Here is a 26,811-nt window from a genome sequence, read left to right on the forward strand (position 1 = left end):
ATTCTACTCTGCCACATGGGGTCGCTATAAGTTGAAATCAATGGAACCTAACAAAATAACATGGTTAGAGCATTTCATTGGAAGTGGGGAAAGGCTATAGGAAGTTGGGAGGTCTCTGGTAAAATCATGAAAGAAAGTATTGTGGAGGACAGTGCCTTATGCTCTCTCTCTGATCACTTGGGGAGCTTGGTGCTTGCCAAGGTAGAGCTCCAATCTTTTCCAAGCTCTACCAGGAAGCTCGAACTGCCAGGAAAAGACCTCCAAAGGGAAACTCACCCTATGAGAAGAGGGATCTGGACTGGCTCCTGAGATCAAGGTAATGTTCTGAAGGGGAGGGTGGGTTACAGGAACACGTGGGACAACTCCCCAAACCAGGCAGACCTATCTGGATACTTCGCTTTATGGATGATGTCTCAGCACGTGTATGTTAAGTAAAAGAGCCCAAACCATGGGAGCCTGAGGCTGGGGCAGCATCCTGGGCTATTCAGAGGTCTGGACCTGCGAGGGCACTGGCACAGCAGTGGACAGGGAGGCTGTGGTGTGTGCTGGAAACATTTTCAGTAGTGTCACTGTGTGGTCAAGGCCAAAGCAAAGGGAGCTCCAAACAGAATGGTCACTCTTACTGACATTTAGAGGCAGGACAGCTGGGGCAGAGGGTGTGGTGGAGCAGCCTCAACAGAAAGAGGCTGACTTTCTACAAATAAGTGCAAGTGGAGCTTTGAATATGAATTTGATTTGAAATTGGAAAGTGAAAAGCAAGAGACAAGACTGTAGTTGTACCCCCAAGCAGAGGGGCAGGTCATATGAGCTACATTTCACTTGTGCCCGCAAAGCCTCTAGCGCCTCACCATTATCCGACCTTTATTAGTCACTGGAGCCCAGTTGTACAGTGGTTAAGCACTTGCTTAACCAAAAGGTCGGGTTCCCACCCACCAGCCGCTCTATGGGAGAAAGATGTGACAGTCTGCTTCCGTAAAGATTTACAGCCTTAGAGCCGCTATGGGACAGTTCTACTCTGTCCTATAGGGTTGCTGTGAGTTGGAGCTGACTCAACAGCAATGATTTTGGTTTTGGGTTTTTTTCTTGTTATAGTCTTTGGTGCCTAAGCTCAGAGGCAAGAGCCCAACTACTCGCCTTCTCTGTGATTCCCCGCAGAGCCTATTTAACACAGTGCCTTCAGCAGAGTAGGTATTAAAGAAATGCTTGTCAGGTTGAAGAAAGGTTAAGTGAGATTAAACACACCTAAGGCTGAATTTCACAGAAATTTGTACCTTCACCTCATTAGATTAGACGAGTGCACAGCCACGTTCTTGGGGCAGGACTATGCATACTTCAGCATGTAGGGCCCTGGTGGCTTACATAGTTTGTTCACATTTGTACCTGCAGTTATGGGCGACTGGACAGCTATGGATTGAGACATCAAGTCATTCACACCCAGTAGAGAGAAGCCTTTGCGGGTAAGCAGTAGGCCGGAAATCAAGTGACCTGGACTTAGCTGTGCTCACTGACCCTCGTAACCTTAACCAAATACCCCCTTTTTTCTTGTCTCAGGTTCTATGCTCTTAAAATAGGTATAAACGTAGTGGTCCTCATCCTACCTTATGCAAATCAGAGCCTTTCAGAACAGAAAGATGACCTAGCCCCCAAATCTCACTTTATTAACAAGGAAACGGAGGCAAGACACAGTAAGAATCCAGGTTTCCTGCCTCTTCAAATAGCTGTATTTCCACCTCACCGTGGGAATAGTAACTAGGTGGACACAGGTGAGACACTCCATGAGCCCTTGGCCTTGAGGAGATGTGGACTGGAGAGACGAAGAGGGAAGATATAGAGAGTGAAGAGATGCAGAAGAGACCGGGAGCGGTGGGAGGGGAGGAAAAAGCCACAGCAGTTGGTGCTCCAGGGCTCCCCTGGTGGCTCTCAAGTCACCCTGCACCCCAATGCCTGTTCAACCTCCCTACCTCCTTCCCCTTGGTCTCCTCTTCTCTCCACCTCCAGCCACAAGAAGAGCTTGATTCCTCTGGGCTCAGGCTTTGTGCGAGGACTAAGCTATTCCCAGTTTCTGAACGACATGCAGATGAGAGTGTCTATGAGTATTCCCGTCACTTGAATGTGTGTGAATCATTTCTAAATTTTGCATGCAGGGATATTTATCTTTCTCCTTCCACTTCCAGCTCTTTCTGCCCCTGGCTATGTAGGCAGGTCATAAAAGCAGCGGAAGAATCCCAGAAGTGAAGGAGCCTGGGGCTCCCTATTAATGGGTCTGCAGATCACGGCCATCATTGTCCCCTCAGGTCCCTGTGACCCCTTCTTAGTTCACCTAGGACTTCCTGAGGGTGACAATTCTCATTCTGAGACATGGTCATGGAGGAGCCAGAAATGACTTGGGGAAAACCTACGCATTCTCAAAACAGGTTACAGTTTTGTGCTGAAGTCAGGGAGTATAACGTAACACAGTAAAATTATTCCAAATAAAGATTTCAAAAATTTTAAAGCAGAAACCTGATTTTTCATGTTGAGCTATAAGAAAGCTGCACATTAAAAGGTGCAGAAATAGAGCCAAATGCCCTCACCCCATAAAGCCAACACCAATGGGCTGTGAACTGGGTTGCTCTGTTCCAAATAACAGCACATTGTTGACCTCCCCTCCCCACCCAGTATACCCTGCAGCCAATAACCAGACTCTCACTGTAGGGTTAAGAGTTATTTTACCTCAAGCAGTTTAGCCTTTGTCCCTGGCCTCTGTGAAATAACCCTTAGAGTAGTTGGGCTACATTGGCCACACCTGAGGGTTTGTATTACTAAGTGGGAGCCAGTCTGGGAACCTACCTGTAACCAATAAGGAGTGTGTGAGCTGGCCCATAAAAGCCTGCAACACTGAGGCTCAGAGAAGCTTCCCAAGGGAGAGAATCCTGAAAGGAGAGCTTCCTGGGAGAGACGTGCCCTCCACTTCGGGTACCTTTCCAAACCTCGCCCAGGTACCTCTTCATGTTGCTACTGAGCTACTTGTGAGTTGTATCCTGTTATTCCCGCTTGTTCAAATCCTGAGTTATTCATGAGTTATGTCTTTTACCCTAATAAACCACATAACCATAAGTACAGTCTCTGAGTTCTGTGTGATGTTGTGGTGAACTAGCAACCTCAGCAGAGAAACAGAATGCTGTGAAGAAGGGAATTGGTGGTGTCACAGACAATGGAGAAATTGAAAAGCTATACCTGACTTCTGCCTCCTAGGAACCAGCTTCATGTTGATTCTTATTCCCGAAATTACTGGTTCACACAGGAACCCAAGTCCGCACGGACTGCACAGGACTGAAACTACGCTGTGCAACCCCAGCTCACGGTCCAGTGAAACGCACCTCACCTGATGGGAACTGGGAAGATGAATTCTGTCGATGTTCTCCTGAGACTTTTCTGAGAGGGATAAATCATTCTGAGGCTCAAATGCAAAAACAAACTCGATAAAATTGTTTGTTTGTTTTTGCCCCAATATACCTGAGGGAAACGACTCATTCCCATCAAAAACAGTATCTAACCATATATCAGCAATTTAGCTATCTGGATGGAATCACTGTTTTACAAGGTGCCGTTTTATATGTGTGGTATGATTTTTATGTAGCAATTGCTCATGATGTGTTAACATTTTACTTATAGCTGACCTGAGCAGATAATGGTCCTCATTTATTTGGCCAGGCACAATGCTTAGGGCCTCGAATATTTACTTAATACGCACAATAACCCTGCCTTGGTATTGTTTTTTCCTTTTACAGATGAGAAAACTAAGGCTTGGGAGAACTTGGATAACCTGTCCAAGGGCCACACCATCAGCAAGTGGCAGTGCTGAGATTCAACCCACGTCCAGCTGGTCTCTCCATCGTGTCAGAGCACGTTTTGACACGGTCCCCAGAAGCCTCCTCAGCATAATAAAGTCAAACTAAGTGGGGATCACTGAAGGAAAGGGGGTACAGGGTGGATATGAGCTTCTGGGTATCTAAATGTATCCTTCTAATGGGCCTACATCACTGTGTACTTCCCAAGGTCAAACATTAACTATCATCATGTGGTCTAGACACCTCCTAGTCACTGGTTTCCAATCTGTTTCTCAGAGTCTTAGGGCTCAGTGGAGGTTTTTTAGAGTTGCCTTCAGGAGGAAAAGGGAGGCCAAGATGGAAGCAGAAAGGGTAGAATTCTGGATCCAAATATTGAAGCTCTTGTGTAAGATCTGCTACAGAGACAAAAAGTGGGAGGAGTCTAGCTCTTCAGCAAAGTTTAAAATCACTGTCCTTGTTGAGGAGCCTCTGCAGGACAAGGGTCTTCACAGGATCCAGCACAGCAGCACTGACACCTCAGGGTGCTCGGAAAACAACATGCTGACCAACGAGTGGGCTACTTCCTCCCCATACCCACCCCCACTCACTGCTGCAGTGACACAAACCTACTGAGACTAAAACACAGCTGAGAGGACAGAAAACATACAAATTAACAGAGCAATGGGCCCTATAGCTAAAGATTACCTGGCACAGCAGCTGCTGTGGAATCTGTAGAAATACAGGAACGGAAACTCCAGGACACTGGAGAGATCACCTGAGGGGAAGAACACGGGTCAGACAATGGCTACACACCCCTCTATCCCCCATGGTTTCCAGAATGGAAGGACAGTCCTCTGAGTGTTGAGATTCTAGCATTTAACTAAGCCTGGCATGCCCAGGGTTTCTCCTGGTAATGACACTGTCTTATAATAATGATAAAACCCATTGCCAACAAGTTGGTCACAACTCATAGCAACCTTATAGGACAGAGTAGAACTGCCCCATAGGGTTTCCAAGGAGCTGCTGGTGGATTCAAACTGCCGACCTTTTGGTTAGCAAGGGTAGCTCTTAAGGATTGCACCACCAGGGCTCCATAATAATGACAGTATGATCAAAATAATGACCATTTAGTGAGAGCCTACAACTACCTGAGTGGTGCAAACAGTTAAGTGCTCAGCAGCTAGCAAAAGATTGGCAGTTTGAGTCCACCCAGAGGCACCTTGGAAGAAAGGCCTGGTGATCTACTTCCGAAAGGATACAGCCATCCAAAATGCTATGGAGCAGTTCTACCCGGACACACATGGGGTTGCCATGAATCAGAATCAACTCAAAGGTTCGTTTGGTTTGGGTTTTAGCAAGAGCCTGCCCTGTACCAAAAGCTTTATATACACTACCTCTGTCAATCCTCATAATAACTCTGAGGTTTTATGATCCCCGTTTTTACTGTTGCTCAGAGAAGTGAAGAGACCTAATATTGCACACTTACCCACTGCTAGTGGAGCCCTGGTTGGTGCAGTGGTTAAAAACTTGGTTGCTAAGCAAAAGGTCAGCAGTTCAAATTCCCCAGCCACTCCTTGGAAACCCTATGGGGGCAGTTCTACTCTGTCCTATAGGGTCACTATGAGCCAGAATTGACTCAACAACGACAGGTTTGGTTTGGTTTTGGTTTTTACCTATTGGTGGTGGGAATGTGAAATGGTACAGCTGTTGTGGAAAACAGTGTGGTGGTTCCTCAAAAAACTAAAAATAGAACTACCATATGACCCAGCAATTCCATTCCTGGGCATATAACCAAAAGACTTGAAAGCAGAGACTTAAACAGTCTTGCATATCAAGGTTCACTGCAGCACTTTTCACAACAGTCAAAAGGTGGAAACAACCTAAATGCCCATCAACAGATGAACGGATAAACAAAATACATAAAACAGGATACTATTAAGCCAGTAGGAAAAATGAAGTTTGATACATGCAATAATATGGATGGAGCTGAAAGACAGTATGCTGAGTGAAATAAGTCAATCACGAAAGGACAAATGTTGCATGACCTCACTTATATAAAAAGACAAATGCATAGAGAACAAAGTTTATTAGTGCTTACCAGGGGCCGGAGGAAGAAGAAAAGGGAGGGGTTAATAGTGATGGAAATATCACATTCATTAAGGGTCAGATTGCACAGCTGATTATTGTAATTGCTGTTTGTCAATAAGTTTACACCTGTAAAAAGCTGAATTGGCAAAAGCTGTGTGATATATTTACAACAACAACAAGGAAAAGTAGCTGCTGAGGCTGACTACGTACAACCAAAAATCTCATGGAATTTGGTTCCTTGATTTGGAGGTTTAGGGTGACGGTTTCATGGGCATCCCAGATAACTGGCATAATAACCCGTTTAGTGCCTCTGTTCTACCTTCTAGTTCGACACGTAGTGCCTGTGGTCTTAAAAGCTTTCAAGCAGCCATCCAAAGCACAACAATTGGTCTCTATTCACCTAGGGCAACAGAGGAAGGAGGAGAGTCAGGAACAGGAGGAGGAAATGGAATCGCCTCCTTTGCCATGCGAATAGAACTGGATGGTGCCTGGCTACCGTTATTGAACATTTTGATCAAAGATTCCACAGAAAAATCCTGATCAAAAGGGGAAACATGCATAACAGAATTTCAAACTCTACTGGAGCCACGAAGGTTAGATGAACCCCAGAAACTGTCGCCCTGAGATAATCTTTAAGCCTTAAACCAAAAATATCCCCTGAAGTCTTCTTAAAACCAAACAAGAGCTTAGCTTAACTTGTTAAAAAAAAAAAAAAAAAAGCCTGCCTTGAGCATTAGCTCCTTCTAAGAACTATCTACATGGGATCAAATTGGCAACAGCAACTCGAAATATTAAATAGGAACATTGGGGGCAGCTACTTTATGCTAATGGGGGAGGAACAACTCAGAAAAGGAAGGTGAGAATGGTTACACAACTTGAAGAATGTAATCAGTGTCACCAAATGGTACATGTAGAAACTGTCTTATTCTCAACAACGACAACAAAATAAATTATTTTAAAAAGAGAGAGAGAAAGATCTAAGATTGCACGACTCTTGAGCCGTGGAGCCAGAGTGTGATCCCCAGTCAAGCCAGATCCTGGGATATTTCCTCTCCATCAGGCAGCCTTCCCTGCAGAAGGGAGCATGCAGGAAAAAGATTCTTTTTAAAGATTCTTTTCTTTTTCTGCCTCGTGTCTAAAAAAAGACTGTGAATACATTCCCCTGACATCTTTTTTCATTTTTGTGTTTAATTACTGCACAGAAGGCGCAGGAACCAGACTGACCATGCATGTTCATTTTATTTTAAGGTCCAAAGGGTACATTTATTTCTAGTGAAGTAAGTTCATTCTTTTAGTTCCACTTAGTGTAAGAGGAAATAATCACACATATTGGCTGCTTCCCCCTCTGGAATTTGAACTTGGTCACAAACAAAAAAACAGGAGATTAAAAAAACAGAAAGCCTTCCAAAAATGTCCAGAGAAAAGGAATTACGGTAAGCATTTCCACGGCAGATAGCCTAAGCTTTCAAATCCTTCCAAATCTGGAATTTTTGAGACTCTGGAGGAACCTGGCCTTCCAGACCCAGGTCTTTGGTCTGTCTCTCAGGTCTGGATGGTCTGGTGGGAAAAGCACTGACTTTCCTAAGTACTGACAGGGTATTCAGTGTGCAGTGGGACACACAGACGGTATTTCTTTCACGACTACACTTATTAATCAAGAGCTTCAGAACAAAGACACAATGGGTTTCTACACTTCCTCAGAGACCTAAATGATTTCAAATGATTCAAAACCATCTATTGGGACACTGTTATGAATTGGATTCTGTGCCCCCAAACTATCTATCAGTTTAGATAGGCCATGATTCCCAGTATTGTGTGATTGTCCAATCTGATGTGATTTTCCTATGTGTTGCAAATCCTATCTTATCATGTTAATGAGGTGGGATTAGTGGCAGTTATGTTAATGGGGCAGGACTCAATCTACAAGATTAGGTTGCATTTTAAGCCAATCTCTTTTGAGATATAAAAGAGAAGTGAGCAGAGAGACATGGTGACATCATACCGCTAAGAAAGTAGTGCCAGGAGCAGAGTGCATTCTTTAGACCCTGGGTCCCTGGGATGAGAAGCTCCTAGTCCAGGGGAAGATTGATAAGGCCCTTTCTCCAGAGCCAACAGAGAGAAAGCCTCTTCCTGGAGCTGACGCCCTGAATTTGAATTTCTAATTATGAGTCAGAATCGACTCAATGGCACTGGGTTTTCAGACTGTGAAAGAATAAAATTCTATTTGTTGAAGCCATCCACTTGTGGTATTTCTGTTATAGCAGCACCAGATAACTAAGATGGAAAGTTCTGCGTGTTGTTTCTCTGAAGGGTCAGTATGTTTTATCATCATTGTTATTTTGTTTCATCTCATTTGTGCATATATATGCGTGTTTAACTAAAAGGAGGGGCTTTTCTTTGGGGTCTGGCTTTTGAGCAGCCAAACCAAGAGCTTAAGAGTTCTTGTTCTCTCTTAGTCACAATTCCACTCAATATATCTCCCGCCTAACTGAGACCTAGGTTGGTGGAGGGACTTCATCAACTAAAACATCAGGTTTGGACCTCTAGCATGAAGAATATGATTTATTCTGAAGTCCCTTTCCCTACAGAAACAAAAGCTGAGGTAACCATTGGCACCCCAGTCCCAGAGAGTGGACAGAGCCCCTCATTCAGCAGGTGGAGGAAGACGTCTTGGAGAATTTGCTCTCTGTCTCTGCGGTAGCTGTGACTTTGGTTTGGGGGCCTTTCCCAATTTCCCTCTCAGTGTGAAAGAAACTGCAGTACACTCAGTGTGATAAGGAGAACCAGGCAGAGACAGAGATAAGTTAAAGCCCCTCAGCTCTACCTCCTCTTAACACCCAGTCTTTCGTCAGAAATGCTCCTGAGTGGTGAAATGGACTCATAGTGTGTCAGCTCCTTTTATGCCCAGCCAGGCTTTGGGGAATCTAAAGAGCAGGTAAGTGGTCAGAGGTAGACTGGAGTTTATAGAGAACAGAAGTGATCAGAGGTAGACCACAATAAAAAATTCTAGACCTGAGAAATTTACAAATTAGATTAAATAATCCCACCCAAAACCTGAAAATGGATCCTATAAATTATTGAGAGCAAGATCGAGGAAGAGAGGGGGAAGAAACAGAAAGAGAATAGCTCACTTTTATCTTTGGCCCTTCCTAAAACCTCAACACTTTTCTCATAGGGCATTTAGTTGACTTCATGTCTGTCTCTCTTCCTAGAACTATAAAGTCCTTAAGAGCAGAGACTATCTTACTCATCATTTGTATCCACTGTACTTAGCACCATGCCTGACACTGAACAACACTGTTGAAGTGAGTATGCGAAAGTCTGAAACACTTCTCATTCTCCCTGGAGAGAATGTTCCAAAGGGTTTCCAATGGGCTGTGTTGGTTGACCTTCAACCTTCCTACTCTTTCCCTAAGGTGGAGCTCTTAAACAGAGAGGGTGGCATCAACCTCTACAGACTAATGCCTCTAGGCTATAAATACCCCTGGAGATGTTGTTGCAGGGTGTCTCACGAAACTAAATCCAGGAGCCTTAAAAGTTTGTAAAGATATTCAAAAGCCAACACTCCTGAGGTATTTTGTGAAGAACTGTACCATTTAAGCACAAATAAGTGGTTAAAAGATGTGTAAACATGTTTAGTGGCATCAACATGCACCTTATAAATAAAGTCCGAGTTGAGCTTTCACTCCTGTTTTCCATAGTTACAATTCTGCTGACTCTCTGAGTGAGGGAGTGAGTTCCATTTCTCTGAAGATTACAGAGTATGAAATTGCCGTGATGAAAAGTGTGGTACAGTCTTAGCACATTCAAGACTAACTGGTATTTTAACATCAAGAAAATTTCCTCTCACCACATGTACCCCTCACAACTGGCAGAAAAATGGAAGGGTCAGTTCCAAGGAATAATGAGTGCTGCTTGCTTTATCCACACACCAGCAACAGACAAACCAGGTAACAAGGTCATTTCTGCGTCAGACTCCTGTGGGTCTCCCTGCTCTTCTAGTTCCTTGAAATTCTTTCTCTTGAACACAGTGGTGGATTATCCAACAGGCAAGGTAAAGATCATAGATGTGTGAAACCCATGTGAAATTGTTCACTAGATTAGTAAGTTAGCACAAAGTAAGCCCATGCTTACTTTGTTTACTGGGTCATCCGCCCATCAGAGATTGTAAATTTGAAATGCGGCTTTGATTCTGTAGGAAGGTGCTGTGGGGTTGGGAGAGAGATAGATGCTAGTCATACGCAGAAGCAGAGTCTTTGATGTAATGAAAAAATGTGAAATTGTTCACTACAGATGATCTGTTAAGCAAAGTAAGCACCATGCTTACCTTGCTATTGGATAATCCACCCCTGCTTGAACATCACAGCTGAAAACAAATACCAAATACACATAAAAACACTAAATGCAAACTTTCAAACAAAGGAAAAATTTCTCTTCGCCACTAGGGCTTAAACAGTAGAGGGGAGGGGTGGTACTCTTCTCAAGCAAGGTTCCAAGATGCCTGGAGTCTCTGCATGAATCATAAAGGTGAAAAACTAGAGAGGAAGGAGGATTCCACTCACCAAAAAGCAAACTCAGTGTCTGAAGGGGACAAAGTGGCAGGGCCCATGCCTAAGATATGGAAAACTGTCTACCTGATACCCTATCACTATTGCCCACCACACTCCAAGGGTTATGACCCAAAGCTACATTATCTGCATCTACAAGGAAGCTAATCTTTCTAATCACTCATGGGTGAATGAGACACGCAGCTTGGTCAAAAGCACTATGGAGACCATTACACACCCACTAGAACAGCTAAAGTAAGACAACACCAAATGTTGGTGAGGATGTGGAGCAACTGGAACTCTCATATACTGCTGGGTAGGAGTATAGAACAGCTCAACCACTTTGGAAAACTAGCAGTTTCTTAAAAAGCTACATATACATGTATTCTAAGACCCAGCAATTCTACTCCTAAGTATTTATTCAAGAGACATGAAACCTAAGTCCACAAAAAGTACTGTATAAGAATGTTCACAGTAGCTTTATTCCTAATAGACCAAAACTAGAAACAGCTTAGGTGAGCATTAACAGGTGAACAGACAAACAAAATGCTGTATATACATATAACCGAATATTATTCAGCTATAAAGAAAAATGAAATTCCAATACAAAGCTACAACATGGACAAACCTTAAAAACATTATGCCGAGTGAAATAAGCTAGACACAAAAGAATATTAAAGCAGGCCTGTATCTTCACTGTGAATCATCAAGATGTTTGATAAAATGGACACATCTGTGTAAGCACTACCCAAGCAAGGAACACAGTATGACGAGTTCTGTGAAAGACCAATGCCCTCTAGGTCACAGCTGACATTCTACCAAGGTGATCTTCTCACGACTTCCAACACCATAGGGAGTTTTACCCATTTGTGAACTTTATTTAAATTGAACATTTTTGTGTGTCCAGCTCTTTTCACTCACTGTTGTGCTTGTGAGATTCATCCCTGTTGTATTCAGCAGTATTTTGTCTATTTTTTCATTACTGTATAGTAATCCATTAAATAAATATACCGTGATTTGTTTATCCATTAAAAACAAACAAACAAAAAACTAGGTCTGAGGCTACCCACTTTAGCAACATACTCTTAAAAAGATAAGCACTTTATTACACCAAAGTGCTTTCTGAAGCAGTGGGCTGCTCCTCACAGCTGGGCAGGTTGTACCCCACATAACTTCAAAGGGCACGACGCTGTTTATATAACACTATCGCATGTGGCAGTCCCAAGATTTTATAAAAGCTAAAGTTGATAAAAACCTGGACAGTCTCTTCTAGTTGGATTTTATAAGCCGCTTCACTACTCTACCCAAGATTTTTCTGCTACTCAACAGTTCTCATCCAGTCAGGCACTGGAGGACAAACGTTGTCTGTCAAGAGTTTAAGTCAATGGCCATTGATAGGAGGTGAAAGGAAAAAAAGACACACACATCTTTAAAGCATCTTGACACACAATTTTTTAAAGTTCTAAGAAAGCAACAAATGTGGTCTTGCTGATCACACACAGAACACCGTTACAAAAAGAGCGCTTTTACTTTACTGAAGGAAGGAGTCCTGGTGGCTTGACGAGCTTGGCTGCAGTTCGAACCCACTACGCAACTCTGAGGGAGAACAACCTGATGATCTGCTTCCATGAAGATTACAGCCAAGAAAACCCTGTGGGGGAGTTCTACTCTGTCATATAGAGTTGCTATGAGTCAGAACATACTTGACAGCACACAACACATTACTTAATACACATAGAGTAAAACTGCTCCATAAGGTTTTCAACGAGCAGCTGGTAGATTCGAACTGCTGAACTTCTGAAAAGCAGCTACAGCACACCACAGCTCTCAACCACTGTGCCACCAAGGCCCCAAAATAGGAGGCCTTTAAAGGAAGCGTGCCAAGTCTCTCCGCTTGAATCCCACTAGCTGTATAGCTCCCTGAGCTGCCTCGCACACACCTATCCTCACACACTCCCTATGTGATGGACTGAAGCCTGCAGGAGAAGAAAGAGAGGTGAGCATCTCATGTCTACTTTTTCAAACTTAAAATATAATCTGAAGGAAAGTTAATCCTTATAAATATCCTCTTCTGGCATAGCTGAGCTTCAATCAGGCTCTCAAAGCAGAGAGATTTCTTTTTTCCTCCTTGTAAATTTTTTTTATTGAGATATAATTCACCTACCATAAAATTCATGCTTTTAAAGTATACAATTGAGTCATTATAGTATATCCAAAGAGCTATGCAACCATCACCGCTACCTAATTCCTAAGCATTTTTATCATCCCAAAAAGAAACAGCAACCTATTTTTTAATTCTTCTTCTGCCCGGGCCATTCTACAGCCTTAGGCTGCTGACCACTTTGGGTTCCCAGAGTGAACTACATGCCTAAGGCATTCTTGGACTGACCTAAAAGTTTAGCAAAAACTCAAGGTAAGATGTAGGACTTGGTCAAAATGCATAAACTATGACCAGCAGCCACCGTGCTTGGAAACTGGTGGACAAAATGCCTTCCAAACCGAGAAGCTCCAGGAAGAAATTTAGAAACACTGTACAACAAAGTCTTTACTTGATCAGGGAACTTATAAAAAAAAAGTGTAGGATCATTAGAAAAAAAAGAAGCATTAAAAAAAAAAAAAAAAAAAAACTGGAAAGGAAGCCAGGACATAAGCTCCTGATTCCCTCTGCTACCTGCCTACCCAGCATCAGCTTGGTCTCATCACTTAACTCCTGGGCTTCCATGTCCTTGTCCACAAAATTTAGTGGTCGTTTGGATAATCACTAAAAATCATAATAATAATCGCTAATAATCATAAGTGTAACAAATGAGCAAGCATAACCTCTTAGTTGAAAAGTAAAGTAATTTCTTTAGGCAAAAATTATCCAACCAAATTGACTAGAAACCATTCAGGAAGTAAAGGAATGTAAACCAAGGAGAGCCAGTGAGCACAATTTCCCAAAGGCCTTTGACAGAGCACATCTCACAGGGGGAGGATATGTAGTAGGTACTTCAACACCTGTAGGATGGCAGCCGTAGGGCTGCATGAGGGTAGAGGCAGACGCCAGCAGCCAGGGTCAGCAGATACAGTTCAGGGTTAACAGCGTGGTTTGGTGTCAGTTATTATTTTACAAAGAATAGGCTTTCAACAAATGAGAGTGGCCAGGGCGCTCAGCAGGAAGCCTCATAGTTCTGAGATGACACTGGCCATGGGAGCGGGCAGGAAGCAGCAGGTGCACTTCAGCGTGGACAAGCATAGAGTCATACCTTAAGTAATGCATTAAGAAAAAAGTCACTGCAATTCTCCGGATAAGACATGGTTCTGATAGGTCATACACAATTTGGAAACGTTACCCACGAGTCACTACTGACATCTCTCTGAGGACACTAGCTCAAACAGGCTGAAGCACCTATGAACACCAACAGAGCTGTCATTGTTTGGAGCATGAAGTGACAGCAGACGGGGTTTAGAAATAATCTAGTCCACCTTTCTCATTTTACAGGTGAGAAAACTGAGGCCCAGAGGGCTTGGGCAATTCCCGCGGGAAACTACCTCATTGTGCCTTCAGCATAGCAAGTGATCAATAAACATTGGCTAAAAGAAAAAAGATCTTACAGCCCATTAGCAAGGGAGCCAAGTTCCCACCCTGCTCTCTCCAGGGCACTCCACTATGCCACAAGGAGCGCCACCACCAGAACGTGTACTTCCAGCCAGACCACACACAGGCACTATTGTTCTACCTTTGGCATCGACTTCAAAGCCTTTCAAAGCAAACAACAACAGCAGAAGATAGTATTATAGGCAATTCCTGAATCTGAAAAGCAACTACAGAGTAACCAAGACAGCAATAGCACGATAAGTTTTAAAAATTGACTTTAATCTGAAATTAAGGAAATCAGATGGTAAAACATGAAAAAAATTTATAAAGTGATGTCAGCGAAAATTGGGTGAAAATGAACTTTTTCACCAAATCCTTTAGCACTAGAATTGATGAGTTATTCCCAGTGCCTGAAGGAGGAATTTTAAAAGTGGGCAAAGCAAAGCACTACTTTACCCGGTAGGTAATAAACCTATCTGTACAACTAGGATGGCACCATGTGAAAACAAGGAAAACAAAATTCATGTTCTTGGTCAACAAATCCATAATGGGTTATCAAGAACAGTTGCAAGTATATGGGCCATTCCTAACCTCTGGGTTTGCTATCCTTGAAGACAACGACAATGCTCTCTTATAAAACGTACCTTAGAAATGTAACCAAGGTCAGTGCTCTGGGTGAATGGGCAATGCAAACAAAATAACAAATAACACTGCAGTGAAGCTTACCTGTGGGGTGGGACGCAAATGCCAGCAGCACCACGCTGAAAAAAGACCAAAAGTGGTCAGAAAACGCTCCCTGGCACTAAAACCACCCCATAAATTTCCACCCATTCTACTTGGAAATAGGAGTTAGCTGCCGTGGAGTCAGCCCGACTCACAGCAGGCCCATGCACAATGGAACAAAACGTTGCCAGGTCCTATAACGTCCGCATGATCGGTTGTGGATCAGGCTGTTGTGATCCACAGGGTTTCCACTGGCTGATTTTCAGAATTAGATCACTAGGCCTTTCTTCCTAGTCTGTCTCAGTCTGGAAGCTCCGCTGAAACCAGCTCAGCATCATACCAACATGCAAGCCTTCGCTAACAGACAGGTGGTGGCTGTGCATGAGGCGCGCTGGCCAGGAATCGAAATACTTACAATTTGCCGAAAAGCAAATTATTTGCACTGAATGAATTACATCATTTTGCTTAACTCTAACCCCTCAGTGAAAGGGTGAGACTCACTCGAAAGGCCCCATATTTTGGCAAAAGGATCGATTACACCCTTGTGACAGATTAAGGGTCCTACATCCCACTCTGTAGGTCCGCAGGTCACTTCTCTTGGCCCCAATTTACCTCACTATTATCATATTCATATAATTCACAAAGACTTCAAGCTAAACAAAGCAAGTTACAATCCAAAAGCTCACTGCTGAGGGTGAGCAAAATATACTTCTGACACAAGATTAACCACAAAGAAGATATTAAATTCCTAAGCAGGTAGCCCACAAAACGATCCATCCCGTCCACCATGTGGTTGAAAACTACTTGGATTGGTTTTCAATAGATGCTGAAAGGGTAAAAGGATAAAAAGGAGAATAAGGATGTCCATCTAATGCTGGCCATATTTGACCGTGGCACCTTCCATCTTCCTTTCTGGAAGCCTCTAGAAGCCTCTCCCATCTTCCAGGGCCTCTCTCACAGTGCCTTCATGCTGCCATAAGCCCACCACAGTGTGCCAAATCTCCTACCTTCTGCATCCTCCACAATCACCCATCTTCTCTCCCATCAGAACTCTCCTTCCTAATGTGTTTAGTGCTTCTGTTCTACCTCCTAGTTTGCTGTGTATTGCCTGGGGTCTTAAAAGCTTGCTAGCGGCCGTCCAAGGCACACTAATTGGTCTCTATTCACCTGAAGCAACAAAGGAGGAGGGTCAGGAATACAGGGAGGAAATGGAATGTGTGGGTAATTGCCTCCATGAACAACTGCCTTCTTTGCCATGAGACCAGAAGAACTGGATGGTGCCTGGCTACCACTAGAAGAATCCTGATCAAAAGGGGGAACGTGTAGAAGAGAAATTCAAATTCTTTGAACTCCAGAGAGCTATGAAGGGTAAATGAACCCCTGAAACTATCGCCGTGAGACAATCTTTAAACCTTAAACCAAAAATATCCCCTGAGGTCATCTTAAAACTGAGCAATAGTTTAGCTTAACTAGTAATAAAAGGTCTGCCTTGAGCATTATGCTCTTTTAAGAACTATCTATGTGGGATCAAATGGACAACAGCAACTCGAAAGATTAAACAGGAATATTAGGGGGCAGTGAGTTTGTGTTAATGGGGGAGGAACAACTCAGAAAAGGAGGGTAAGAATGGTTGCACAGTTGGAAGAATATAATCAATGTCATTAAATTATACATGAAGAAACTGCTGAACTGGTTTATGCTTTGTTGTGTATATTCTCAACAATGACAACAAAACAAATAAAATTTAGAAAAAATGCAACAAAAAACTCTCCTTCCATCCAGACAGCTGATTCAGTTAGAGGTTAGGAATAACACTTTTGTATGCCAGTATGGAGGAAATCAACCCTTCCAGTTAATTAAAAAAAAAAAAAAGCGCTAGATGGTCTACTTTGTGGTTCTTAACACTGGCTGCGCATTAGAATTGCCCATCGTCCAAGCTTAAATTAGAATCATGAGGGCGTGGTTCTGGCATCAGTTATTATTTTTTTAAGGCCCCAGTGGTTCTAAGGCACACAGGGTTTGAAAACCACCACAAAGAATCAATCTTTAGTTGGTAGCATTATAGGCAGTATGGGGGAAGACAGTATCGAGCAGTGAAACCACTCTTAGTTAGCCCTTCTGCACATGGGGGCTATCTTTCTGAGCCATTTCTGTTATTCTCAGGCCCTTTGCTCTGCCTCTGAAGCACAGGTTCCCTAATGGCTCCCAGAGTGACAACATCATGGAAAGATGCAGGAGAAGAGGAGGCTTAGGAAAAGGGCAATGGAGAACAGCCACATGTCGGGGTAATTCTGAGTTGTAGGTTTCTAAGGCAGAGCATACATGTAGCTGTAAAAACTACACACACTCCAAGGGAGCCATAGAGGCTTGCCAGTGATCAGTCCTTGGGACAGCTCTGTCTTTACTTGCCATCTCTACTTTCTTGAAAAACCCTGCACCCATTCCTGATTTTTTTTTTCACTGTATCTCCTTTTGGTTATAATTTCAGGAGCAGAAGCTATTGCTTCAATGGCAATGTATGAGGGGCCCTTTTTGAACCCAAAATATCTCCCAAGACTTGCCAGGGTACCAAAAATCCCATCACTGTCATCACCCGAAAGAGTGTCCCTAAAATAAAATATTAAGGGATTAAAAAGAAGAATTAAACAAAACAGTTTGTTCCCTATTTGAATTCTTCAAATACAGTGTTAAAACACTCCCAGTTCCTACACTGTGACCCTCTTGAGGGCCCATTCTAAATTCATCTTTGGGTGCCAAGAATCCAGCAGTACCAGGCACCTAGCAGGTGCTCAATGTTTTCTGAATCACAATTCATCACCTCTAGACGTATTTGTGGTGGGAATATCTTTGAAGAGAAATACAATTGAAGCTCCCTAAAGTTCTAAAGTTATACATTACATGTAAGCTTTAACAAGGAAATTATACTAATATAAAAGGCATATCACACCTGACGAATAGCAGACTTTTTTTAAATTAATTTTTATAACGCTTTAAGTGAAAGTTTACAAATCAAGTCAGTCTCTCATACAAAAAATTATACACACCTTGCTATACACTCCTAATTGCTCTTCCCCTCATGAGACAGCACTCTCCTTCCCTCCACTCTCTCTCCTCGGGTACATTCAGGCAGCTTCTGGACCCCTCTGCCCTCTCATCTCCCCTCCAGACAGGAGATACCAACATAGTCTCATGTGACCACTTGATCCAAGAAGCTTGTTCTGCACCAGTATCATTTTCCAATCCCATATTACAATCCAATCCCTGTCTGAAGAGTTGGCCCCAGGAATGGTTCCTGTCTTGGGCTTAAAGAAGGTCTGGGGACCAAGACTTCCAGGGTCCTCCTAGTCCAGTCTGACCATTAAGTCTGGTCTTTTTACGAGAATTTGGGGTCTGCATTCCACTGCTCTCCTGCTCTCTCAGGGGTTCTCTGCTGTGTTCAGCATCAGGGCAGTCATCGGTTATAGCCGGGCACCATCTAGTTCTGGAGACCATGGCTTCAGGGGACATCTAAGACATTTGGCATAATAAAATCTATTAAGAAAACATTCTGCATCCCACTTTGAAGAGTGGTGTCTGGTGTCTCCAAACCCCCGCCCCTGCTTTGTTGACCTTCAAAGCGTTCAGTCTATTCAGGAAACTTCTTTGCTTTTGGTTTAGTCCAGTTGTGCTGACCTCTCCTGTATTGTGTGTTGTCTTTCCCTTCACCTAAAATAAAACTTATCTACTATCTAATTAGTGAAAAGCCCTCTCCCTCCCCCCTCTCATAACCATCAAAGAATATTTTCTTCTCTGTTAAAACTATTTCTCCAGTTCTTATAATAGTGGTCTTATACGATATTTGTTCTTTTGCAGCTGACTAATTTCACTCAGCATAATGCCTTCCAGGTTCCTCCATGTTATGAAATGTTTCACGGATTCATCATTGTTCTTTATCGATGCATAGTATTCCATTGTGTAAATATACCATTATTTATTTATCCATTCATCCATTGATGGGCACCTTGGTTGCTTCCAACTTTTTGCTACTGTAAACAGTGCTGCGATGAACACGGGTGTGTATATATCTGTTCGTGTAAAGGCTCTTATTTCTCTAGGATATATTCCAAGGAGTGGGATTGCTGGATACTATGGTAGTTCTATTTCTAGCCTTTTAAGGAAGTGCCAAATCAATTTCCTAAGTGGTTGTGCCATTTTACATTCCCACCAGCAGTGTATAAGTGTTCCAGTCTCTCCACAACCTCTCCAACATTTATTATTTTGTGTATTTTGGATTAATTCCAGCCTTGTTGGACTGAGATGGAATTTCATTGTAGCTCTGATTTGCATTTCTCTAATGGCTAATGATCATGAGCTTTTCCTCATGTATTTGTTAGCAGCCTGGATGTCTATTTTAGTAAAGTGCCTGTTCATACCCTTTGCCCATTTTTTAATTGGGTTATTTGTCTTTTTGTAGTTTGAGTTTTTGCAATATCACGTAGATTTTTGAGATCAGGCGCTGATCAGAAATGTCATAGCTAAAAACTTTTTCCCAGTCTGTAGGTAGTCTTTTTACTCTTTTGGTGAAGTCTCTGGATGAGCATAGGTGTTTGATTTTTAGGAGCTCCCAGTTATCTGGTTTATCTTTTGCATTTTTTGTAATATTTTGTATACCATTTATGCCATGTATTAGGGCTCTGAGCATTGTCCCTATTTTTTCTTCCATGATCTTTAGCATTTCAGATTTTATATTTAGGTCTTTGATCCATTTTGAGTTAGTTTTTGAGCATGCTGTGAGGTAGGGGTCTTGTTTCATTTTTTGCAGATGGATATCCAGTTATGCCAGCACCATTTGTTAAAGAGACTGCCTTTTCCCTACTTAACTGACGTTGGGCCTTTGTCAAATATTAGCTGCTCGTATGTGGGTGGATTTATGTCTAGATTGTCAATTCTGTTCCATTGGTCTATGTATCTGTTGTTGTACCAGTACCAGGCTGTTTTGACTACTGTGGTGGTGTAATAGGTTCTAAAATCAGGTAGCGTGAGGCCTCCCACTTTGTTCTTCTTTTTCAGTAATGCTTTATTTATCTGGAGTCTCCTGCCCTTCCATATGAAGTTGGTGATTTGTTTCTCCATCTCATTAAAAAAAGTCATTGGAATTTGGATTGGAATTGCGTTATATCCATAGATGGCTTTCGGTAGAATAGACATTTTTACAGTGTTAAGTCTTCCTATCCATGAGCAAGGTAAGTTTTTCCACTTATGTAGGTCTCTTTTGGTTTCTTGCAGTAGTGTCTTGTAGTTTTCTTTGTATAGGTCTTTTACATCTCTGGTAAGATTCATTCCTGAGTATTTTATATTCTTGGGGGCTACTGTAAATGGTATTGATTTGATGATTTCCTCTTCGATGTTCTTTTTGTTGGTATAGAGGAATCCAACTGATTTTTTATATTCTGCTGAACTCTTCTATTAGTTTCAGTAGCTTCCTTGAGGATTCTTTAGGGTTTTCTGTGTATAAGATCATGTCATCTGCAAGGAGAGATTCTTTTACTTCTTCCTGATCAATCTGGATGCCCTTTATCTCTTTATCTAGCCTAACTGCTCTGGCTAGGACCTCCAGTACAATGTTGAATAAGAGTGGTGATAAAAGGCATCTTTGTCTGGTTCCTGATCTCAAGGGGAATACTTCCAGAATCTCTCCATTTATGATGATGTTGGCTGTTGGCTGTTGGCTGTTGGCTTTGTATAAATGCCCTTTAGTATGCTGAGGAATTTTCCTTCTATTCCTATTTTGCTGAGAGTTTTTATCATGAATGGGTGTTGAACTTTGTCAAATGCCTTTTCTACAGAGATTGATAAAATCATGTGGTTCTTCTCTTTTGTTTTATTTATACAATGGATTACATTAATTGTTTTACTAATGTTGAACCATCTCTGCTTACCTGGTATGAATCCCACTTGGTCATGGTGTTGTTTTTTTGATGTGTTGTTGAATTCTACTGGCTAGAATTTTGTTGAGGATTCTTGCATCTAAGTTCATGGGGATATAGGACTGCAGTTTTCTTTTTTTATGGTGTCTTTACCTGGTTTTGGTATCAGGGATATGGTGGCTTCATACAATGAATTTGGTAGTATTCCATCCTTTTCTATGCTCTGAAATACCTTTAGTAGTAGTGGTGTTAACTCTTCTCTGAACGTTTGGTAGAACTCTGAGGTGAAGCCGTCAGGGCCAGGGTTTTTTTTTTGTTGGGAGTTTTTTTGATTACCTTTTCAATCTCTTCTTTTGTTACGGGTCTATTTCGTTGTTGTACCTCTGTGTTAGTTTAGGTAGATAGTGTGTTTCTAGGAATTCGCCCATTTCTTCTAGGTTTTCAAATTTGTTGGAGTACAATTTTTTCATACTAATCTGAAATGATTCTCTTAATTTCAGTCGGGTCTGTTGTGATATGGCCCATCGCATTTCTTATTTGGGTTATTTGCTTCCTATCCTGTTTTTCTTCTGTCAGTCTGGCCAATAGTTTATCAATTTTGTTAATTTTTTCAAAGAACCAGCTTTTGGTCTTGTTAACTCTTTCAATTGTTTTCCTGTTTTCTAATTCATTTAATTCTGCTCTAATTTTTATTATTTGCTTTCTTCTGGTGCCTGAGGGTTTCTTTTGTTGCTCTCTTCCTATTTGTTCAAGTTGTGGGGATAGTTCCTTGATTTTGGCCCTTTCTTCTTTTGTATGTGTGCATTTATTGATATAAATTGACCTCTGAGCACTGCTTTCGCTGTGTCCCAAATGTTCTGATAATGAAGTGTTTTCATTCTCATTGGATTTTATGAATTTCTTTATTCCATCCTCAATGTCCTCTATATCCCAGTCTTTTCTGAGCAGAGTATTGATCAGTTTCCAAGTATGTGATTTCTTTTCCCTGCTTTTTCTGTTATTGATTTCTACTTTTATGGCCTTATGGTCAGAGAAGATGCTTTGTAATATTTTGATGTTTTGGATTCTGCTAAGGCTTGCTTTATGACCTATTATGTGCTCTGTTCTAGAGAATGTTCCATGTGCACTAGAAAAGAAAGTATACTTGGTTGCTGTTGGGTGGAGTGTTCTGTATATGCCTATGAGGTCAAGTTGGTTGACTGTGGCATTTAGATCTTCCGTGTCTTTATTGAGTTTCTTACTGGATGACCTGTCCTTCACCAAAAGTAGTATGTTGAAGTCTCCTAATATAACTGTGGAGCTGTCTATCTCACCTTTCAGTGCTGTTAAGAGTTTGTTTTATGGATCTTACAGCCCTGTCATTGGGTGCATAAATATTTAATATGGTTATATCCTCCTGGTAAATAGTCCCTTTAATCATTACATAGTGTGCTTCCTATCCTTTGTGGTGGATTTAACTTTAAAGTCTATTTTGTCAGAAATTAATATTGCCACTCCTGCTGTTTTTTGATTCTTGTTTGCTTGATATATTTTTTTCCATCCTTTGAGTTTTAGTCTGTTTTTGTCTCTAAGTCTAAGGTGTGTCTCTTGTAGGTAGCATATAGTTGGATCATGTTTTTTTATCCATTCTGCAACTCTCTGTCTATTGGTGCACTTAGTCCATTTACATTCAGTGTAATTACGGATAGGTATGAGTTTAGTGCTGTCATTTTGATGCCTTTTTTGTGTGTGTTGTTGACAGTTTCATTTTTCCACTTACTTTTTTTGTGCTGAGAAGTTTTTCTTTGTAAATTGTGTGCTCCTCTTTTTCACTGTAGATGAATCTGTTTTTGCTGAGTCTTTATGTTTATCTTGGTTTTTATTTTGAAGAGTCGGATTGTTAGTCTCCTTTGTGGTTACCTTCATATCGACCCCTATTTTTCTAAGTATAAACCTAACTTGTATCTCCCTGTATTGCCTTGATCTTCTCTCCACATGGAAGATTAATGCTTGCTTTATTTAGTCCCTCTTTATTGATTATTGTCATCTTTTACATGATGACATCACTGATTCCCTGTTTTTAGCATTTTTTATTGTATTTTATTTTTATAATTTCCCTGTCTGAGGTGATATCTGGATGCTCTGTTCTGTGTCCTAGTGTTGTGTTGATATCTGATATTATTGATATTCTAACCAGAGAATTCCCTTTAGCATTTCTTGCAGTTTTGGTTTGGTTTTTGCAAATTCCCTAAGCTTGTGTTTATCTATATATGACTTAATTTCACCTTCATATTTGAGAGACGATTTTGCTGGATATATGATTCTTGGCTGGCAATTTTTCTCCTTCAGTGCTCTATACATGTCATCTCATTGCCTTCTTGGCTGCATGGTTTCTGCCGAGTAGTCCGAACTTATTCGTATTGATTCTCCTTTGTAGGTGACTTTTCACTTATCCCTGGCTGTTCTTAAAATTTTCTCTTTATCTTTGGTTTTGCAAGTTTGATGATAGTATGTCTTGGTGACTTTCTTTTGGGATCTCCCTTGTTTGGGGTCCGATGAGCATCTTGGATAGATATCCTTTCATCTTTCATGATGTTGGGGAAGTTTTTTGCCAGCAAGTCTTCAACTATTCTCTCTGTATTTCTATTATCCCTCCCTGTTCAGGTATTCCAATCACTCACAAGTTATCCTTCTTGATGGAGTCCCACATAATTCTTAGGGTTGCTTCATTTTTTTAAATTCTTTTATCTGATTTTTCTTCAAATATATTGGTGCACAGTGCTTTATCCTCCATCTTCCAAATTCTGCATTCCAGTTCCTCAATTCTGCTCCTCTGACTTCCCACTGAGTTGCCTAATTCTGTAATTTTATTGTTAATGTTTTGAATTTCTGAATGCTGTCTGTCTATGGATTCTTGCAGCTTATTAAATTTTATATTATGTTCTTGAATAATCTTTTTAATTTCTTCAACTGCATTATCTGTGTGTTCTCTGGCTTTTTCTGTATATTGCCTGATCTCGTTCCTGATGTCTTGAAGCATTTTGTATATTAATTTTTTTGTATTCTGCATCTGGCAATTCCAGGAATACATCTTCATCCAGGAGAGTCCTTGATTCTCTGTTTTGGGAGTTTTTTGAAGCAATCATCGTCCAGCAGACTTTTTAAAATTCATTCATTTAACAAATATTTATTGAGTGCCTAGCACATGCTGTATCTTGAGATACAGCAGTGAACAAGATAGATTACATCCCTACTCTTGTGGGAAATAAAATAAGAAAATATGATGAAAATATAATCTCCATATGCTACATTCCAATACGTTTTTCTTTTTTTACCAAGCCATACCCTGGACAAATGGTCTGCCTACTTCTTTTTGACACACACAAAAATCTCATCTGCAGATGAGGGAGGTGGAGCTTGAACAGGTGACATCCTGGTAATTTCCTACTTAATGGACTAGGAGAGACTACTGTCTGGCTCAGGTTAAAAAGAAACGAAGCTAGGAATGCCTCCTATAACATTTATTCCAGGGGGAAAAAATCATGGAGTGGGTGCAGGTAACGCATTTTTTTAAGAAAGATGGCGAGTATGAAATTATATCCATTTTTAGAAGTTTCACTTATTTTCGGCCTCATATACAAACTTCCCCTTCATTCTTTCCTTCGCTTTTCCCCCTCTACCTTGTGCCTTATACCTCTCGTTTCTGTGAGAAACAGGAGTCCCTGGGTGGTGCATGCAGTTAAGTACTCAACTACTAGCCAAAAGGTTAGCAGTTCAAACTACCAGAGGCAGCTTGAAAGACAGGCCTGGCCATCTGCTTCTGAAAGGTCACAGCCTTGAATATCCTATGGAGCTGTTCTACTCTGTACACATGGGGTCACCATGAGTCAGAGTTGACTTGACAGCAACCAATAAGAACATATGAGAAATACATGAAAAAGGCTCCAGTGCAGGTCAGGGAGCAAATACATCCTTAAAAAAAACAACAAAAAAAACAGAGGTGTGTGCCAAAGGTAGAAAACTATCCAACTATTTGCTTCAAAAAATTGAGAGAGCAAACCAAATCTGTGCCCTGGCAGACAGTGCTCTGGGCTAGCACAGCCAACGTAAATCTGAGCAGGCTGGAAATCTCTGGCTACCTCAGTGTGTGGTGCCAGTGGGTAAGCGAACTGTGGCCCTTGTGCTGACTTACACATCTTCATCACTTGTACTGAAAGCAAAGACTTGGACATAGAAGCTTGGCTGTAGAGGGGCGTGCTGCAGCCTTAGCCAGGAAATCACAGGCATCAGGCTCACAGGCAATAAATTTCCTCACACCAGAAGAAAGAAGTCAGAGGGAGGGAGAAGAGGGCAGGAAAATTAGTTATGAGTCATAACGGCTCATTTTTCCATATCCCTTATGTGATGGTTAAGGCTGTGTGTCAGCTTGGCTAGGCCATGATTCCCAGTGGTTTAGCAGTTATATAATGATATAGTTTGGCAGTTATGAATGATGTAATCATAGTCTATGATGTCATCTGAACTCATGAGCAATCAGTTGTAAACAGAGTTCCCTCGGGGTATGGCCTGTATCTAATACATATATATGGATGGTCTGGCAAAGCTTGCTAGCTTGCTCTGGATCCTGCATCTGGTTGGTCGTCATCTGGCCTCTGGTTCTTGGAATTCATCAGCCTCCACAGCCTGTGAGCCAGCAGCCTGCCATCTTATCTGCCAATCTTGAGATTCATCAGCCCCTGCAGCTACATGAGTCAAGAGAAACCTCCAGCCTAATGTCTGGCCCGCGGACTTGGGACTTGCCAGTCTCTACAACTGCATATATATACATATACATGCACTTCAGTGGTTTTGCTTCTCTAGAGAATCCAGCCTAAGAGACCTTATTCCTTTGCTGCTTAATTTGGCTAAGCTGTTGTTGTTGTTAAGTACCAACAAGTCAGTTCCAACTCAGAGTCACCCTATGCACAACTGAAAGAAACACTGCCTGGGCCTGCACCATCCTCACAATCATGGTTGTTTGAGTCCATTATTGCAGCCACTGTGTCAATTCATCTCATTAAGGGTCTTTTGCTTTTTCGTTGACCTTACCAAGCATGATGTTCTTCTCCAGGGTCTGGTCCCTCTGGGTAACATGTCCAAAATACAGGAGAAAAAGTCACGCCATCCTTGCTTCCAATAAGCATTCTGACTGTTCTTCTTCCAAGACAGATTGTTCATTGTTTGGCAGTTCATGGTATACTCAATACGCTTTACAGCACCATAATGCAAAGATATCAATTCTTCTTCAGTCTTCCTTATTCACTGCCCAGCTTTCGCATGCACACGAAGTGACTGAAAATACCATGGCTTGGGTCAGGCACACCTTAGTCTTCAAAGCTACATCTTTGCTTTTCAACACTTTAAAGAGGACTTTTGCAGCACATTTACCCAATGCAATACGTTGTTTTATTTCCTGACCGCTGCTTCCTAGGGCATTGATTGTGGCTCCAAGTAAAATGAAATCCTTGAAAACTTCAATCTGTTTATCATGATGTTGCTTATTGGTCCAGTTGTGGGGATTTTTGTTTTCTTTATGTTGAGGTGTAATCCATAGTGAAGACTGTGGTCTTTGGTCTTCATCAGTAAGTGCTTCAAGTCCTCTTCACTTTCAGCAAGCAAGATTGTGTCATCTGCATATCACAGGTTTTTAATGAGTCTTCCTCCAATCCTGATGCCAAGTTCTTCTTTATACAGTCCAGCTTCTCAGGTTATTTGCCCGTCATACAGACTGAATAAGTATGGTAAAACGATACAGCCCTGACACACACTTTGCCTGATTTTAAACCATGTAGTATTTTTTTTTAGTATTTCCTTATTCTGTCTGAACGACTGCTTCTTGGTCTATGTACAAGTTCTGCATAAGCACAATTAAGAGTTCTGGAATTCCTATTCTTTGCAATGTTATCCATAATCTGTTATGATCCACACAGTCATATGCCTTTGCATAGCCAATGAAACAAAGGTAAATATCTTTTTGGTATTCTCAGCTTTAAGCCATGATCCACCAGATATCAGCAATGATATCCCTGGTTTCACATCCTCTTCTGAATCTGGCTTGACTTTCTGGAAGTCAAGCCTGTTGATAAACTGCTGTAGCCATCTTTTAATTACTTCAGCTAAATTTTACTTGTGTGTGATATCAA

General features: G+C 41.6%; 1 protein-coding gene across 4 annotated transcripts in view; it reads right to left on the minus strand.

The window, feature by feature from the left end:
- Window positions 1-26,811, minus strand: part of TMEM241 (transmembrane protein 241) — a 214,907-nt gene that overhangs the window by 75,983 nt on the left and 112,113 nt on the right. For all 4 annotated transcript variants that reach the window (XR_007519232.1, XM_049900497.1, XM_049900496.1 and 1 more), the window contains exons 11-12: window positions 14,748-14,782; window positions 4,515-4,584 (exon numbers count right to left, since the gene is read on the minus strand). Coding sequence is in view for 3 of the 4 variants with exons in the window: in XM_049900497.1 (XP_049756454.1) it covers window positions 4,515-4,584; window positions 14,748-14,782 (105 nt within the window). In the remaining variant the exon portion in view is untranslated. The remainder of the gene's footprint in view (window positions 1-4,514; window positions 4,585-14,747; window positions 14,783-26,811) is intronic.

This window comes from Elephas maximus, chromosome 11 (assembly GCF_024166365.1).
Source record: "Elephas maximus indicus isolate mEleMax1 chromosome 11, mEleMax1 primary haplotype, whole genome shotgun sequence".
Taxonomy (NCBI): Eukaryota; Metazoa; Chordata; class Mammalia; order Proboscidea; family Elephantidae; genus Elephas; species Elephas maximus.